The sequence below is a fragment of the Schistocerca americana genome, chromosome 4, assembly GCF_021461395.2.
Source record: "Schistocerca americana isolate TAMUIC-IGC-003095 chromosome 4, iqSchAmer2.1, whole genome shotgun sequence".
NCBI lineage: Eukaryota > Metazoa > Arthropoda > Insecta > Orthoptera > Acrididae > Schistocerca > Schistocerca americana.
The window spans coordinates 344729083-344748437 of NC_060122.1; the positions used below are offsets into that span (position 1 = coordinate 344729083).

The 19355-nt window shown below is 38.1% G+C and overlaps 1 protein-coding gene across 1 annotated transcript in view; it reads right to left on the reverse strand.

The window, feature by feature from the left end:
- The window catches only part of LOC124613475 (dynein axonemal heavy chain 6-like), a 984594-nt gene that overhangs the window by 381558 nt on the left and 583681 nt on the right, over positions 1-19355 (reverse strand). Inside the window, exons 101-103 of the mRNA XM_047142181.1 lie at positions 11870-12031; positions 1739-1915; positions 531-727 (exon numbers count right to left, since the gene is read on the reverse strand). Of these exons, the coding sequence (XP_046998137.1) occupies positions 531-727; positions 1739-1915; positions 11870-12031 (536 nt within the window). The remainder of the gene's footprint in view (positions 1-530; positions 728-1738; positions 1916-11869; positions 12032-19355) is intronic.

A 19355-nucleotide genomic window follows, 5' to 3' on the forward strand; every position in this document is an offset into this window, starting at 1 on the left:
ATTTTTCTTCCAGGCATGTTAGTTCAGCAAAGCATGCAGGAGAGCTTCTGTGAAATTAAGAAAGTAGGAGAGAGGTACTGGGAGAACTGATGCTGTGAAGGTGCAACATGTATCAAGGCTGTATAATTTCAGTTGGCCAGAGCATTTTCCCATTAGATGCAAGGTTTCAGATTCAAGTTCATGCCTTGTACATAGTTTTAATGTACCAGGAAGTTTTCAGTGTTAGTATTCATAATGCTGTTTCATCAGAGTACAATAAACTGATATTTAGTTTTTAGCTACATATTTGAACTTTAAGGTAATCTCAGAATTTGTTTCCTTAGAATAGTACACTTTACATAGTGATGCAAAGTTTCTTCTGTGTATTCTGTTAATAGCTCATCTTTTATGTTTTAAATAGTTCATGATATATTCTCTTATAGCAAAAGATAGTGATACACAAGATGTATCATTACTGTATAGAAAAGTTAGCCTTTTTTTACAACTACTTAAGATGTTGAGGTGAATTTAGACACAGAAAATGAACTTACTTCGCACCCATAAGAAGACATACAGATTCCATAACAAATTTGACTAGTTGTGGTGGTTTAGTAAACACACGAAGTTCATTGATATCATTCTTATTGAGTGATTCCAGAGCCTTCATAGCTGCTTCCATTGCTGGCAGTGCTGCATCTAGATCACGTTGAGCTTCATCTGCTAGCTGCTGAGTTTCCTGAGCTTTTACCTACAATTATAAAAAAAATTCTATCTTAATCTTTTAAAGTTCTCTTCTGTCTGCATTATCACAATCATAAGGACTAGATAAACATAATGAAGCTGCATGCAGCCAAGAAACAACTTCATCTGCATATATTGCATCCTGATATACCACACCTGCCACTCAGTGAATAAAGAAAATCACATGGAGCACCATCATTCTCTCTTATCAAACTTGAAATGCTCCAACTTGATGGATGTAGAAATTTTTAAAGGAATTGGAAACTTGCTAAGCAATTTCCATTGTTTTTAGTAAGATGTGCTGATGCTACAGTATTCATTTGGACAACAGTGTAGAAAGTGTCGCAAAACCAGTAAAGTGCAAAATCCAAGGATTTTGCACATTTCTTTAGATGAATTTATGTGCATCAGTGACTTTCAGTATTTTCTTTGTGTTCAAGTAAAACCACGAATGTCAAATAAACTTGCTTCAAATACACAGATACAGGTGCAATTTAAATATGCTTTTTGAGTTAAACAATTGCATATGTCATATTATGTTTTGAAGTTTCGAATTTTAAGTATGACAAACAACTGTATTTCATGCAACAGCATCAGTTGCAAGTTTCCTTTATGCTTCATAAAATTCTGGCTGTGAGCCCTTGTTCAAAAAAGCCTTTCACACCAAATTTCAGAGGATATCTACATAATTGTGTATATTCAAGATCCCCACAACTCACCTCAGATTGTTACTCATGTCAAATGCAGCCACAGTCCTAATTAGGCCCCAGTGGCCATAGACAGTAGCCACGTGAATGAGCCACGCTTATGTTAATATGTGTGTGTGTTTTATGCTTCTGAAAATGGGCTTTTTAAAGTTAAAAGTTTAGCAGTCTTTTCATTGTGTCTGTCTGCGAGTCAATGCCTCCTCTATATGTGTGCAGCAGTCTATCTTTTTCATATTGTTGTTATTGTCCTCGACTTTCCATTATTTGGCATATTCCTCTCTGTTACAAAAAAATGGTGAAATGATAGATACCTTTACGACTGCCTCATCTGCCACCACAATCTTCCTCACTTTATCTGCTTGAGCCTGCTCTTTTACTAAATGCTTCATAAGTTCAACTGCGTCTATTGATTTCTGCTTCAGTTCTGGTTCCATTGCAGTCAATTCAATCTTCATTCTATCGATTAATTCATTTGTTTCATACAGTTTCTGTAAATGAATCATTAAAAGGTATTTAAATTTTGAGTTACTTTAAAAAGTTCTTAGGGAAATAATGGGAAAGATGAATGATAGCTACCATACACTTGCTTACAATATCAACCAAAAATTGCATAAATACAGTAGTGGGGTGATTATGATTTTTGTCTTTGGGGCATACAATAAGTATACCTGTACTGTTTTCACCTTTGAAAATATTATCTACGTATAAAACAATGGTTCAGATAGACATGGATGGCTGATCACAGAGTTGAAAAAGAGCAGGGGAGGGATAGAGCTTAGCAATTCTGACAGATAAAAATATTTTACTTATCAGTTGGCCTAGTTGGCTGGACAAAAACAAAATCTCAAATGTTGAACACATTCTTTTCATTATTACCTAAGGTATAGGACAATTTGTATTTAGAGAAACCAGTGTCCCTTCTCCTGAATTCAAAATAAGTGCCACATACAGGCAAGATTTTCTCACTAGACAAGGCGCTCTTAAATCTTAATTTTAAAAACATAAATATTATCAAGTTTTAAAGATCATTAAACTCTTCTATTGAACAAAAGCAGCAAATAAAATTGTTCTTATAGTTTTTAACCAAACAAAATATCACCTACTTATAGACTACCTGAGAACCATATGAAAAGGACACTAAAAGTAGGTTCTGTGGCAATGGTTTCCTCCTTATACAATTGCTGCAAGAAATAACTCTGAAACAGCCAGGTGTTCAAAAGATGCTCACAAAATAGAAGTCTCTGTTTAATGAAATGCTGGCATACCTGACTTGTCAAGAAACACGAATTTACCAAAACACATGACTGCTTTCATATTTCAAATTGGTGTAGTTTATGAGTAACATACATTACAAAGAGCATGAGTTAGAAGACTGTGACTTATTCTTAATTCTGTTTACACCACTCCTTTCCATTCATATGACTCAAAGTATATTTGCTTAACATGCATTGTATGTAGTATTATACCTAAGCACTCATTCACCCAATGGCATGTGACTTTTCTTCTTCAACAAGGTAGGAAACATCACCAAAGAAAACTACTTTTATTATTGCAATCATCCCTTGCTTGCATCTCAGCTGGGTCATTCTTCTGAAGTCCAGTTGACATGGTGACCATCAGAATTATATCTTCTATCTTTTCCATTACAGTTTGTGTAAACTATCTTCTATGTTTTCAGCATTTTGTTTACTGGTTGCATTTCAGAATGGTCTGGAATACGTATCAGAGCAAATGATGTGCAACTGGTGAGAAATTTGGAAGGGGGGGTACTTTTTGTGGAATTCTATGTGTTTTAGAGGCTCCTGGGTGTTGGAGAGGTAATGGCATGCAAGCAATTGGGTAACAAGTACTTGTGCAATGCAGGGCTGACAAGGTTGTTAATAAATTAATATTCACTTACATGGTGTATTATTTCTCATAATTGGATAAGCAAATTGATATTGCAGCTGTGATGTATATTGCAAGCAGCAAAAGAATTCGATAAGCATTCAGTTTGTTACAATATAGAGAGCAATCTATGGTCATAGCAGTTAAAGTCCAGTTACAGTATTAATACTAGTGATTAAACTAACATGAAAGGAAACATATACAAAAAGGCAGGAGACATTTATTTCTAGGCAGCAGTGGTGAGTGTCAGAATGAACCTTAAAGGAGATATAGTTGAATTTTAGAACTGTCAGAAACAAGATATTGAAGACATTTTTTTTTCACAAAATTGTGAAATGGAATTAAAATATTAGAAGATAAATAAATTCTTCAGTGGTCTCTAGCAAAGAGCAAGCAGGAAGCACAGGCCACTGTACTGAAAGAAAGTGGATTGGTTGTGACAAGGAGAACACAGTTAAGCAAAAATAAGCCAAGGAAGACGAGGAATGGATGTAATTCAGTGTAATCCTCATTTTTTAAAATTTAAAGAAGACCACCAAAGAAGATTTATGTTGTTGGGGATCCTACCAATGAGTAAACACAGTACTTACCAATCATTAAGTCAGTGGAATGAAATTGTTTCAGAAATGCATGAAGAAAGAGTTACCAATTTAATCTGATTCTGAGACATTTCAGAGCCCACTACAGTAATGGAAGGATGATTAGCTGGAGCTAGAAGAAGTGAGTCATGAAAGACTCTCTCTCTCTCTCTCTCTCTCTCTCTCTCTCTCTCTCTCTCTCTCTCTCTCTCTCTCTCTCTCTCTATATATATATATATATATATATATATATATATATATATATATATATATAAGGGAAACATTCTATGCGGGAAAAATATATTTAAAAACAAAGATGATGTGACTTACCATACGAAAGCGCTGGCAGGTCGATAGTAACACAAACAGACACAAACATACACACAAAATTCTGCTTTCGCAACCAACGGTTGCTTCGTCAGGAAACAGGGAAGGAGAGGGAAAGACGGAAGGATGTGGGTTTTAAGGGAGAGGGTAAGGAGTCATTCCAATCCCGGGAGCGGAAAGACTTACCTTAGGGGGAAAAAAGGACAGGTATACACTCGCACACACACACATACCCATCCGCACATACACAGACACAAGCAGACATTTGTAAAGGCAAAGAGTTTGGGCAGAATTTTGTGTGTATGTATGTGTCTGTTTGTGTTTCTATCGACCTGCCAGTGCTTTCGTATGGTAAGTCACATCATCTTTAGGGAAATATTCCACGTGGGAAAAATATTTCTAAAAACAAATATGATGTGACTTACCAAACGAAAGTGCTGGCAGGTTGATAGACATACAAACAAACACAAACATACACACAAAATTCAATTTTGTTTTTATGTTTGTGTTTGTTTGTATGTCTATCAACCTGTCAGCGCTTTCGTTTGTAAAGTCACATCATATATATAAACCAAGATGACGTGACTTACCAAACAAAAGTGCTGGCACGTTGATAGACACACAAACAAACATAAATATACACACAAAATTCTAGCTTTTGCAACCAACGGTTGCTTCATCAGGAAAGAGGGAAGGAGAGGGAAAGACAAAAGGATGTGGGTTTTAAAGGAGAGGGTAAGGAGACATTCCAATCCCGGGAGCGGAAAGACTTACCGTAGGGGGAAAAAAGGACAGCTATACACTCGCGCACACACACACACACACATATCCATCCACACATAGACAAACACAAGCACACATATTAAAAGGCAAAGAGTTTGGGCAGAGATGTCAGTCGAGGCGGAAGTGCAGAGGCAAAGATGTTGTTGGATGACAGGTGAGGTGTGAGTGGCGGCAACTTGAAATTAGCGGAGATTGAGGCCTGGTGGATAATGGGAAGAGAGGATATATTGAAGAGCAAGTTCCCATCTCTGGAGTTCAGATAGGTTGGTGTTAGTGGGAAGTATCCAGATAACCCGGATGGAGATACACTGTGCCAAGATGTGCTGGCCGTGCAACAAGGCATGTTTTGCCACAGGGTGATCCTCATTACCAACAAACATTGTCTGCCTGTGCCCATTCATGCGAATGGACAGTTTGTTGCTGGTCATTCCTACATAGAATGCGTCACAGTGTAGGCAGGTCAGTTGGTAAATCACGTGGGTGCTTTCACACGTGGCTCTGCCTTTGATCGTGTACACCTTCCGGGTTACAGGACTGGAGTAGGTGGTGGTGGGAGGGTGCGTGGGACAGGCTTTACACCGGGGGCGGTTACAAGGGTAGGAGCCCGAGGGTAGGGAAGAAGGTTTGGGGATTTCATAGGGATGAACTAAGAGGTTACGAAGGTTAGGTGGACGGTGGAAAGACACTCTTGGTGGAGTGAGGAGGATTTCATGAAGGATGGATCTCATTTCAGGGCAGGATTTGAGGAAGTTGTATCCCTGCAGGAGAGCCACATTCAGAGGCTGATTCAGTCCCGGAAAGTATCCTGTCACAAGTGGGGCACTTTTGTGGTTCTTCTGAGGGAGTATTTGGGTTTGAGAGGATGAGGAAGTGGCTCTGGTTATTTGCTTCTGTACCAGGTCGGGAGGGTAGTTGCGGGATGCGAAAGCTGTTTTCAGGTTGTTGATGTAATGGTTCAGGGATTCCGGACTGGAGCAGATTTGTTTGCCACGAAGACCTAGGGAGAGGGTAAGGAGTCATTCCAATCCCGGGAGCGGAATTCCAATCCCGGGATTGGAATGACTCTCCCTTAAAACCCACATCCTTTTGTCTTTCCCTCCCCTTCCCTCTTTCCTGATAAAGGAACCGTTGGTTGCGAAAGCTTGAATTTTGTGTGTATGTTTGTGTTTGTTTGTGTGTCTATCGACCTGCCAGCACTTTTGTTTGGTAAGTCACATCATCTTTGTTTTTATATATATGGTTACATAATTGTGAGAGTGAATTTGAAGTAGTACAATGTTGTACAATAGGGTTTTTGGTGTAAGAAAGTTGTGCAGTATCAGTTCCTATAATAGTAGTGATACATCTAAATCATGGCAGTAGCAGTGGGTGATGAAACTGTAAATTTGTGAATGCAATCTATAGAAAAACTGCTGAAACAGTTTATGAAGATGGCGTATGATGGGTTCAATAAGGTGAGCAAGCAGGTAAGGGGGTTTAGGTAAAAATATGAAACATGTGGATAGCCAATTGAATGGAAGAGTCAGTGTTTTAGGAAAAAGTTGAGAAGAGTAAAGGGATTAGGTAGTCAGATACAGGATGTAGAAGACCACTTGGCCACGGAAACAGAATGACAACATGAATTGTGGAAAAAAATGAGGATTTCATTAATATATTGAAACAGGTAGAAGAAGAAACATGGAAGGTGCAGAGTAGCAATGACTTTAGATTTGTTTATTTTAAGGGACAAGTAGGACCATTGTTGTATGCTGGCAGTACAAGACCACAAAAGTAGTAAAAGACGTACATGAACGGTCTGAAAGAAGAAGAATAAGATAGAAATAATAGCACTTGGTAGGGGTTGATGAACTAAACTCAGAAGTTGGAAACTTTAAATAATAATTTTATTAATTTCAATCTAAATGGAGAGGAAACCTTTGTCATATTCTAAAAAACAATTAAAAGTAATTTATCTGATAAGAGGGGGTAATCAAAACCATATAAATTTTGTAATAAGTCATTTAGAGGGTGATGCTGCCCAACAGGGTATATCACATGTAAAGAAATTTGTATTATATACTGACACTGAGTAATCCTTCAAAACCAAAGGACAAAATAGTTTTGAAGAAGAAATGACCACAAAACTATTAACAAACTGATGTTTATTTACATACTGTGTTATTTCTCATAATTAGAGAAATGAGTTTATATTGCAGAAATGCAGTATATAGTCAACTGAAAAAAGATTCTACAAGTTCTTTAATGAAGGAATTCCCTTTGCATTCTTATTCTGACACCTTAACTTTTAAAGTCTCCAAAAGCTATTTTTATTTTTCTATGTGCTGAATTTCTCCAACTGACAACTATTTCATCACATTTTTCTGCAGCCATTTTGTCTTAGCTTTCTTATACTTAGTATTTATTTCATGAATGCCTTATATTTCCATATTCCTTTCTTTTCCTGCACATTTTTGTATTACCTACTATTGTTGGGTAACTGAAGTATTTCCTCTCTTGCTTATGACTTCTTTGCTTTACTAATCCATTGTTCCTGGTAATGTACAACCTGTAGTTGGAGCTGTTCAGAACAGTTATTACAGATACAGTATGTGATGCATAGCTGTTCGACATACAAGCAGTCAGGAGAATACACATGAACAGAACAATTACTTAAATTGCTGATGTTTTATAATAACTTTTACAGCAAAGACTAATAATGGGAAATCAAATATGCAATGTTAAAAAACAAAAAACAGATATATGGTACCACATCTATTTAGTAGAGAAAAAAATCTGAAAATGGAAGTACAATGAGAAACAGAGAAAAATAGTTACCAGATAGAGTTAGATGTACTCACAGTCTGAATATTCACTTTACCTTCTGGTGACAAAAGAGTGAAAATAAATGGAAAAACAAGTATTACAGGAAAAATAAAGGACACTGGCCAGTATTGGTTGGTGTCTAATTCACAGTGAAGATGAGAATGTTACTGGTATGGGAAGAAAGTATGTTGTAAATTTGTTTCTGGACTATTTAGGAAAGGTATTGTCTGTGTATTAAGGTATTTGCAAGGTTTTTGGCATATCTGAATAAGCACTATAGACTCAGCAAGGTTACTGACATATTTGAATGAGCACCAGATATGCAACATCCATTTGTGCCAAGGTAGTAGAAGAGGTGCTTCTTCACATGAAACATGGAAGTGCTGTCAAAAAAGAGTAGAGTATAATTGAGTTTTATTGGCCCTAGTAATAATATAGTACACAAGTGGTACATTATTATGTAGAAAAAGTCAATGTATGACAAAAATAATACTAAATAATTAAAATTAACATTAATTTCACTATACTACATTAAATGGCCATTGAGTTACAAAATACAGAGGAAATATTGTACAGAGTTAAAGAGAAGATATTATAAAGCAGAAAGAGCAAGTACTACATTGGCAGATTAATATTTCTATAACAGCAACATTTATGTGGTAAGTCATTAAGGCTATTGTAATATTTATGTGATGTATCACTAAGTCTAAGACAAAAAACTTTACTGTAAGAGTCTTTAGTGTGTAACTGTTGGTTAGTGCATTTAATTATTTAATTGTACAGAGACTATTATGGAGCCATCTGATGGGTAGAAATTAACATTGATTTTAGAAAAAGCAAATTTCAGAGTAAATTTTGAATTTATGGCAGCTAATAGTGTTGAATAATTCATTGGGTGTGGACACAACATATAATGTAACCATTGGTACTAGTACAAAGAAATGAGTGGCATGCCAGAACACTACTTTACACTACCCCATTTCTGTCTCATTACCGTCAGTAATACAGGTGGACAACTATACTCTACACTTTTCACAATTACTTCCTTGAAATACTTACACACACGATGCAACATTCAAACTTTGCAAATGGATGTTGTCTATCAGATCAAATAAATAAATAAATACTTTCTCACTTAGGCAGCTGAATCTTTTAGGAGCACCTAATGCAGATAGTGATAAGACACAAGCTCACAGCATAGATGTCATAACTGCTCACAGGGATTATGGGAAACATATCAGAAGGCATAGCAAAAGGTTTTCTTAGCTTCTTAAATATAACTATGCAATGATGAGCAGGTAGTTCACCACTTGTGTGAAAACGATTGTCGTACACTTTAGTTCTGTATGTAAAATAAGGGAAAGGCATACACTCACCTACAGTATAGATTTTGCTCTTTCATAGTAGACGTACACACATTCACACACACACTAGAACACAGTCATCCGAACACACACTCCCATGACCATGACAAGACTGATCATTTTAAAGCAGTTGCTTGGGATGAAGGGGGTAGGGAGACTGTAGGAGAGGATGCAAGACGGGGGTAATGAGTGTAAGGAACCATATTTCATAAATAATAATAATTTTGTACCATAGATAATATTGGCATAAAACAAAACAAATATTAATTGATGAATCTTCACCTATACGTGATAGCGGGCAGATGTATCATGAGTTCTGCTGTGTTAATATTGTTAAGGGGAATGTGTATTCCAACTGTACATTAAAGAAGTGTTATAGAAAGTTATTAGGAAAACAAAGTTTATCCATTCATTCATATTCTGTTCATCATTTCGCTCGCACTGAGAATCCTGCATCAAGAGGATCGAACCACACAGGAAGAATTTGCATGAGCAGAGGGGCGAACCAGAACCAGTATTGTCATACCAATCTCCATGCACAATAGCAGTAAAAGGAAAAGGATGTATGTAAATTTACAAATGTTAACCTAATAATGTATTGAATATTGAAGGTCTGTTGATATTAATGCAAGCTAAGGTTCATTCAGGATATGAGTACTTTCCAATTTCTTTCAATTATTCTCCACAAAGATACTATTCATGAGGAAGAAGCAGGTCTTTCGACAGATTGATTCTGTAGCTGCACAAGACAGAAATAGTACGTAGGATAGAGCATAAAACAGATATGGAAAGAGGGAAGAAGAGAGGGAGATGGGGGAAAGCAAAGGAAGGTAGAAGATGGAGAGGGGAGGAAGCAAGGGGGTGGAAGAGGTAGGGGGAAGGGACTAGGGGTAAAGGAGGGGAATGTGGAGACAAAGAGGGAGGCAGGGAAATGGGAAGGGAAAGGGAGAGGAGTGAAAAGGGGAGATAGATAGATATAGAGAGAGAGAGGGAGAGAGAGAGAGAGAGAGAGAGACACAGAGAGAGAGAGAGAGAGAGATAAGGGAGGGAGGGAGAGAGAGAGGGGGGGGGGGGGGGGGGGAGTGGAAGAAAGCAGTACACAATTTGGATGGGGAAAGAGTGATGTGGACAGAAGAGAGAAAGAAAGGTAATATGAGGCAGTGGAAAACAAGTTAACAGAAGTTTAGGCCAGAGGAATTGAGAGAGCACAGAAGAGACAATTCCCACCTGCATACTTAAGAGAAACCAGTGCTGAAAGGGAGTATTCACACCAAGGGCTTGGATAGGGAAGCAGCTGTTGCAACATGTTCAGCAGCTGGATAGTTCACAGTCTGTCAATTTTTGGTTGTTGCCATTCATGCAAGTAGACAGTGTGTTACTTGTCATGTGCACAGAAAATGCTCTGATAAGGTTACTATATATTTTGACATCTGTTTCCACTGCAGATGCAGCATCCACAGTTGGCAAGACTGTAAGGAAAAGACTTTTTGAGATGAAATGGGTGACAGCTGTCAAAGGGGAGGTACCGTTGGTGGATGGTGCACTTAAGATGAATGGATGTACTTGTGGGATCATCTGGGAGGGGGCATTGACATCCATGAAGGTGGCTCACTGTGTTCATAAGGAATGGCTGAAGTAAATATCTGAGAGCATATGTTGAGGCTAAGGAGGAAGGAGCAAAGATTTTCCTTGCTAGGACTCCAGACCACAAAAATGTCATCAATGAATCTGAACCAGGCAAGGTGGTTTGGTTTTGACTGGATAGGATGGATTCCTCCAGATGCCTCATAAAGAAGTTGGCATAGAATGTTGTCATGCTAGTACCCTGGCAGCGAGAAGGATTTGTTCACAGATTTGGATTTCAGGAGTGAAATTGCAGGTGAAAATGTTGTTGGTTTGGATGGTTAAATATCAGGAAGATGTTGGGGCAGGTAGTGTTCCATGGCCTTAAGGCCATGGGCATGGGGGATGTTGGTGCATAAGTAAGGGGCATTCACAGTGACCAAGAAGGTGTCTTGTGGTAATGGAACAGGAACTGTGGAGAGGCAGCGAAGGAAATTAGCAGTTTCTTGAATGCAAGATGGTAGGTATTGGGCAATAGTTTGGTGGTGTTGGTCGAAATGATGGTACATGTTCACTCTGTGGGAACACTGCACCAAGCCAAAATGGGAAGACAAGTACAGAAAACTATAGGGTTGCTGCAGTCAGAAGGCAGATGGTTTCACATGTCAGGTTTTGGGGTGGACCTAAGCCGTTATTATTATTTTGCTATTTATAAACCTGCCTGGGTTCCTTGGATTTGCTTAAGTAACATTTCTGGCTGTTCATATCAAGTACATGGCAACTTTGACTCATGACTCCTTATTTCATTAAACTCACAACTTGGATAGTCAGATCTACCAGTTTTTCTGCAAAGTGCCATCCACAAACTGCATGTGATTACACATTTTCTGCACCCAACAATTCCTTTTCTATGAACAATACTGTTGTGTAGATAATACAGAAAGTTTCATATAACTCTAGAGCTGACTTATTATTGCATACTTCAAAGATATAACTGTTACATGTCGATTTATAAGTTTTACATTAAAATATCTTCTTACACAAAATTGTTCTGATTTTTATGTATTTAAGCAAATACACTTTAGCTGTTCTTAAAGTATATTACCTTATTGTACTGGTAGCTTTATTTACATCTTACCCGTAGGCCATTAGCAATACGGTCATGTTTCTTTTGTAACTGGTCTGTCTTATTTTGCAGCATAGTCAAGTACAGCTTCAAGAGTTCCAAGTAGCTACTTGGAGTTGTGTAATAATACCGCCGCATTTCATTGTAGAAACGTATTGTCATTTGTGCCACACTCTGCATTTTAAGATCACAGATTAGTTAGGTGTACATGCAATAGTCATTGGCATTTAAAGTAATGATTCTGGAAAATAAGCTACAGCTGCATGAAAACACTCAGGCAGCTCATTAGTTAAGTAGTTATATGTTCACTGTCTAAACTGAATGATACAAAGGGGGACCAAAAAATAATGAGAATCTTTTTACAATAAAACATGTACATGATGGAACATTTTGAAACCTGAAACACCGTGAAAATGATGTCTTCTGAGCACAATACACTTGTCTCAACTATTTTCCATTTGTGCAAAAAGTTTTTAAACTCATCTGAAGTAAGGTTGTTTAGTGTCTTTCTTCTCTTCTTCTACATCTTGAAAACACTTCCTTGCGTTTTTTTTTTTTTTTTTTTTTTTTTTGGGTTGTGTGAGAAACCACTGTCACTTGGTTTTTAGCCAAAATCTGCCTGTCATGCTGTGTGCACAGGTGCTTTGTTGTGCTGACAAAGTTAGTCTCCTGACTGCAAAAATGTATGTCTTTTTTTCTCACTGCTTCACATTATCATTTAACAATTGGAAGGTAGTTATGTTGGTTAACTGTGGAACCCTGGGAAGCAAATTCATGGTGGCCAATCCCTGTGATGTGGAAAAAACAAACCACCATTTTCTACACATGTGATCTCAGCTTCCATGATTTCTTTGTACTTGGTGAAGAAGGGGTCTTTCAGTGGTTGCATTGTTCCGTGGTTTCTGCATTGTATACATAACACCTTGATTCATTGAATGTGCTGATTTTTGCATAAAAGTCTGGGTCAGTTTCTGACTGTTTTTACCATTCCTGGAACATACACTAATGATTCACTCTCTGGTCAACAGAAAGCATGCACAGAACAAATTTTGCTGCAACAAAATTTCATCTTCAGTCAAAGTTCATTGATGAACCCCAGGATATTACAGTCATGTCCATCAACTCATTGATTGTTTTATGATGATCAAACATTACCATAACATGGACTTTTTTTCAATGTTTCCCTGTTTTTCTGGAAGTTGAGGGACATCCCTGTTGTGATTCACTTTCAATTGACATGTGGCCACTTTTAAAATGGGAAAACCAATAATAAACCCTTGTGTAGCTCAAAGCTTCCACCACATAAGCTATCCAAAGCATTGTGACAGTTTCTGCTGCAGGCTCTCTAACAGGGAACAGAACCTGATGTTAGCACATTGATATTTAATGTCTGCCATTGAAAAATCACTTAACACATGAAACAGTGCTTACAAACACAATCAAACTTACTACAATAGTGTTCCCACACCAATGCTTCTTGGACAACTGTTACAAAATCATGTCTAGTGAAGGCAGTGGGAGAAATCAAAACAAGTGTTCTGTCAACTGCTAGAGAAAAATTCTTGTTACTATTGGGTCCTTCCTCCTATATTAAATGAGATAGACATTTCAGTTGTCAAGATATTAATGATAACAGTGATTAATTATTTACAAGAAATTAATTAGAAAATATTTATATATCAGTGGTTAAAATCCTTAGCTCTTTGAATGGTTGTTTGCAAACTTAGTGAATTTCTTTACTGATCCCATAAATCATGATTTACTATGTAGTTCGTACATAGCCTATTAGACAGGATGCCATGTTTGAAATATTGATACAATTTATACACAATATGATTCTGAAATAAAATGCAAAATATATTGAATATTGGTAACATAATTATAAGGACAAATAACAAGACTGAAATCAGTAAGTATTGTTATAAATGTGTGATAAATTATGTGCATGAAACTTTGTAAATGTGAAATTTATTTTTGACTTACAAAGCTCCTTTGTATACAACGTTTGAAGTAGTATGATTAATTGCATGAACAAAGAGTTTGTCTGCTTCACTAACACAGAAGAGAGCTATGTAGTGCTCACCATGTGAAAAGGAACTAACACTAAGGTCCACACACACAACATGCAGCGTCTAGCTCACCAGCTATTGTGTATGTTTAAAGCAAAATGGCAAATCATTAGGAATCTGCATGATTCAGGATATAAAAACTCACTCGCCTATGCCATTTCTCATCATAATTTCTGCTTTATGGTGTTCTGTTGGAGAGAAGGAACTTTAAGCCTCATTCCATTATACAATTTTGCTGGGCTTCAATTTCACAATGTAATAGAAATTACATTTTTCAAATACATTTTGTGTGATACAAGGTCAGATGTGCCGAAAGGGTTAATAACAGAACATTGCCCATTCAGATATTTTATGATTTCTCAAAGGCTTTTGACTATGCGAGTCCTGAAATTCTTCTAGATAAGCTTAAGTATTGTGGTATGAGTAGGACGGTTCAAATGGTTTAATTCATATTTAACAGGAATAATGTTAAAGGTTGAAGTTAACAGTACAGACAGTCTGCAAAATCAGCAGAGTCCTTTACCAGAGGAGGTACCAAGAATGAAATTCCAGAACGTTACATAGCAAGAAAATCTCAGAAAAAATGAAAGTACTAATATTAAGTGACAGTCATGTAAGAGACTGTGCTCAAATGCTGCAAGACAAACTACGGCCCTCATACCAGGTCAAAAGCATAGTAAAACCTGGTGCCCCACTAAAAGAGGTGATAAAAAACACAGAAAATTTGACAAGAAGCTTCAGTACACGTGATACTTTGATTGTAATAGGGGGTTCTAACGACATAGACAAACCTCTCAATCTAATGTTGAAACATGTAGTAGAACCAGTGGAACCACTACTCGCTCTAAGTCACAAAATGAATATCATTATCCATCCTATACCCAGGAGATATGATGATCAAAACTTAAATAGTAAAATTAATACTGCAAACTTCCACCTGATACAGGCTCTGAATTTAGCAAAACATGCAAACAAAAAAAGAATTGCCGTGAACTTTGAAATAGAGAGACTAGCCAGAAACCACTTTACAACACATGGCTTACACCTAAACAAATGTGACAAGGAGACTATCTGTAATAGAATGGCCTTCCTGAAAACTATGGGGGACAATAAGAAACCAAACGTCAGAAACCATAAACATACGCAAATAAGCAATTGGATGAAGACAAACAAGATGGGAAATAAAAAGAGTAACAGTGGCCATACTGTGCAAACTACACTAGACAAATGGGTCACGAAGTCACAGATACGAAACACAAACCCCCTGACCCCTCAAAAAGGTCAGGAACCTGAAAGGATCAATAATGTGATGGTGAACATTATCGAGACATCCCTTCAAAACGTCAATGTGATGTCTCAGCAGTGTGAAGTGCATGTGGATACTTTTCAGGCCCACCTGGAAGATGAGTCGGCTGCCAAGGACGACCAACAGAACCAGCATAACTGCTCAGAAGTCAACATACCTGGAATACACCACATTTTAAACTAAAGGTCAGTGACACAGTAAATATGACTTCGAGCCCCCTGAGTAAACCCCACTCAGACCTGAAAATCTATTATCACAATGTCCAACCCTTGAGCAACAAAACTGATGACTTTAGCATTTTGCTGACCAGTGAACTCAGCGATATCTCAGTAGTATGCCTAGCAGAGCACTGGCTCTGCACTGATGTGGTTAAGTTAATCTCACTACCAAACTTCAAATTGTGCGAACACTAATCCAGATTAAATGATGGACATGGTGGGGTTGCCATCTTCATCAAACAACACATTGAATAATATAGCCCACTTCCTACCCTAAAGGAACTAGGAACAGACAAGATCTTTGAATGTGCAGCCATAAAGCTTACAGATCTAAATCTATTAGTAGCTACAATTTACCATTCCCCCTCCAGTAGTATTAATGATTTTCTGTTACAAATGGACTTGTTTCTATCCAAAATAAGTCAGTGGAAACAGGATGTGATTATATGTGGTGACTTTAATATAGACTTTCTCACCCACAACAGAAACAGGGTAACATTGATTAACATTGTAAAACCTTATAATCTGCATGGCCTTGTAAACGAGCCCACTAGAATAACGTCCACATCCAAGACAGCTGTAGATCAAATTTTTGCAAATAGAAATAAACTTAACCCAACTCTAGAAGTATACAATGCAGGATTCAGCGACCACCAAGCTGTCATTCTAAAGGTCAATGTTAGCAAAGATACCTCAAACCCAGTCCCACCTAAAACTTTACGAAGGTTTTTCACCCAAGAGAACTTGAACAAACTAAATACCCTCCTTAGTAAAGAAAAGTGGACAGAGATGTACACGGTCAGTGATGTCAACATGAAATTCAACATATTTCTTGACAAAATGATCCACCACTTTGAAGAGGGCTTTCCACAAAAACCAGTAGGAATAAATAATAATAATAGAAACAAGAGTTGGATCTCTTGCAAACATAAAAGAATACTCCACATGTTATGTAAACAAAGTAGTGACACCCCCAACTAACAGAATACTATAAAAACTACACATGTATCCTAAGAAGAGTGATAAGACAAGCAAAAAGGATGCAGAATCATGAGTACATTGACAAATCCAGCAATAAAGTAAAAGCAATGTGGAATATCATGAAAAGGGAAAGAGGGGAAATGAAAGCTTCACACACGAACATAGAAATCAAACTCAACAATGAATCTATATCTAATCCCAAAGTTGTGGTGAACTCTTTCAACAATTTATTTACGAGCATAGCTGAAAAATTGGTCCAAAATAATCCTAACACAAATTACCAACCAGCAAACCAAAAATATCACACATGTGCAGAGTCAATTTTCATTACCAAAGTCACTCAAAATGATGTTGCAAAGGCGCTCAGAGAGTTAAAAAATTCATATTCAGCTGGAATTGATGGTATCCCAGCAACTGTAATAAAAAATTGTGAACACACAATTGCTGAACCATTAACTCACCTCTGTGACTGTTCTTTCCAGGCAGGTATCTTCCCTGAAGCTCTGAAACTTTCTAAAGTAATGCCTGTCTTCAAAAAAGGTGATAATAAAGATATGAATAACTACAGGCCTATCTCAATCTCATCCTGCTTTTCTAAAGCTTTTGAAAAAATAATGTACAAAAAAATGATGGACCTCATTGAAAAAAAAAAGATTTACTAAGTTTAGCCCAACATGGGTTTAGAAACAACAAATCTACTGAAACTGCAGTATATGATTGCATAAATATGCTATTAGAACTGTTAGATAGGAAACAACTCATCACAGGCACATTTCTGGATCTGTCAAAGGCTTTTGACACTGTTGACCACAAAATATTACTGGAAAAATTAGAACACTATGGTATCAGAGGAATTGCAAACAACTGGATTGCTACTTTTCCTCCTGTATATTAATGACTTGAGCCTGAATGTTGATGCACACAAAACAATAATATTTGCTGATGACACAACTGTACTCCTCAAAGGGGAGCATACAGAGCCTGAGCAAAAAGCTGTGAACTTGGCCACTGAACAACTCAGCTACTGGGCTACAATCAACAGATTAACTATCAACACCAAATAGACACCTTCCATGAACTTTCACACAACACAAAATGCAAATTCCTAAATAACCAGTCAATAGATACCGACACTGTTTTCAAATTCCTGGGTCTGTGGGTTCAAGATAACCTGAAATGGAATACACATATAGGAAACATAAATGCCAGGATTTGTACTGGCTGTTATGCATTGAGTGTACTGAAAACATGTGCTACCCTGAAAACATTAACAAGTGCGTACTATGCTTACATACAAGCCCACCTAAAATATGGTGTAATATTCTGGGGAAATTCTCCAACTGCTCTGAGCACATTCAGAATCCAGAAGAGAGCAATGAGGATTATTTCTGGGAGCAAACCGAGAGACTCCTGCAAACCCATCTTCAGAAAGTTGGGAATCGTTACACTGCCTTGCCTCTACATTCTTGAGACTCTAAAATTTTTCAGAAATCACATAGTGCCAACTGACCCCAGAGTCGTAAAAAATAATGAAATACATGAACACAACACCAGGAAAAATGCAAATCTGCATGTTATATGTAGAAACACTCAACTGTGTAAAAAGGGAGCTTTCCACATGGCCCTCCAACTGTTCAACAATCTTCCCACTAGTATAAAGTCCATCAAAGACAACATAACATTTAGCAAAGCCGTGAACTCATATTTGTTGTGTCACTGCTTTTACTCTGCAAATGAATACTTAGAACAGTAATCTTGCTGTTTGTGTTACATTGAAAACATTGAGCAATATAATACATTAGGATTCTATAGGCCTATGTTAATATATGTTAACAATGTTAAATGATATTTTCTGACATCTGCAACACACACTGTGCCATCAGATCACATGGAATAAATAAATAAATAAATAAATGGTGCCCCACAAGGTTCAGCTTTGCAGCCCTCATTGCTCTTCATATGTACACTCCCGGAAATTGAAATAAGAACACCGTGAATTCATTGTCCCAGGAAGGGGAAACTTTATTGACACATTCCTGGGGTCAGATACATCACATGATCACACTGACAGAACCACAGGCACATAGACACAGGCAACAGAGCATGCACAATGTCGGCACTAGTACAGTGTATATCCACCTTTTTCGCAGCAATGCAGGCTGCTATTCTCCCATGGAGATGATCGTAGAGATGCTGGATGTAGTCCTGTGGAACGGCTTGCCATGCCATTTTCTCCTGGCGCCTCAGTTGGACCAGCGTTCGTGCTGGACGTGCAGACTGCGTGAGATGACGCTTCATCCAATCCCAAACATGCTCAATGGGGGACAGATCCGGAGATCTTGCTGGCCAGGGTAGTTGACTTACACCTTCTAGAGCACGTTGGGTGGCACGGGATACATGCGGACGTGCATTGTCCTGTTGGAACAGCAAGTTCCCTTGCCGGTCTAGGAATGGTAGAACGATGGGTTCGATGACGGTTTGGATGTACCGTGCACTATTCAGTGTCCCCTCGACGATCACCAGTGGTGTACGGCTAGTGTAGGAGATCGCTCCCCACACCATGATGCCAGGTGTTGGCCCTGTGTGCCTCGGTCGTATGCAGTCCTGATTGTGGCGCTCACCTGCACGGCGCCAAACACGCATACGACCATCATTGGCACCAAGGCAGAAGCAACTCTCATCGCTGAAGACGACACGTCTCCATTCGTCCCTCCATTCTCGCCTGTCGCGACACCACTGGAGGCGGGCTGCACGATGTTGGGGCGTGAGTGGAAGACGGCCTAATGGTGTGCGGGACCGTAGCCCGGCTTCATGGAGACGGTTGCGAATGGTCCTCGCCGATACCCCAGGAGCAACAGTGTCCCTAATTTGCTGGGAAGTGGCGGTGCGGTCCCCTACGGCACTGCGTAGGATCCTACGGTCTT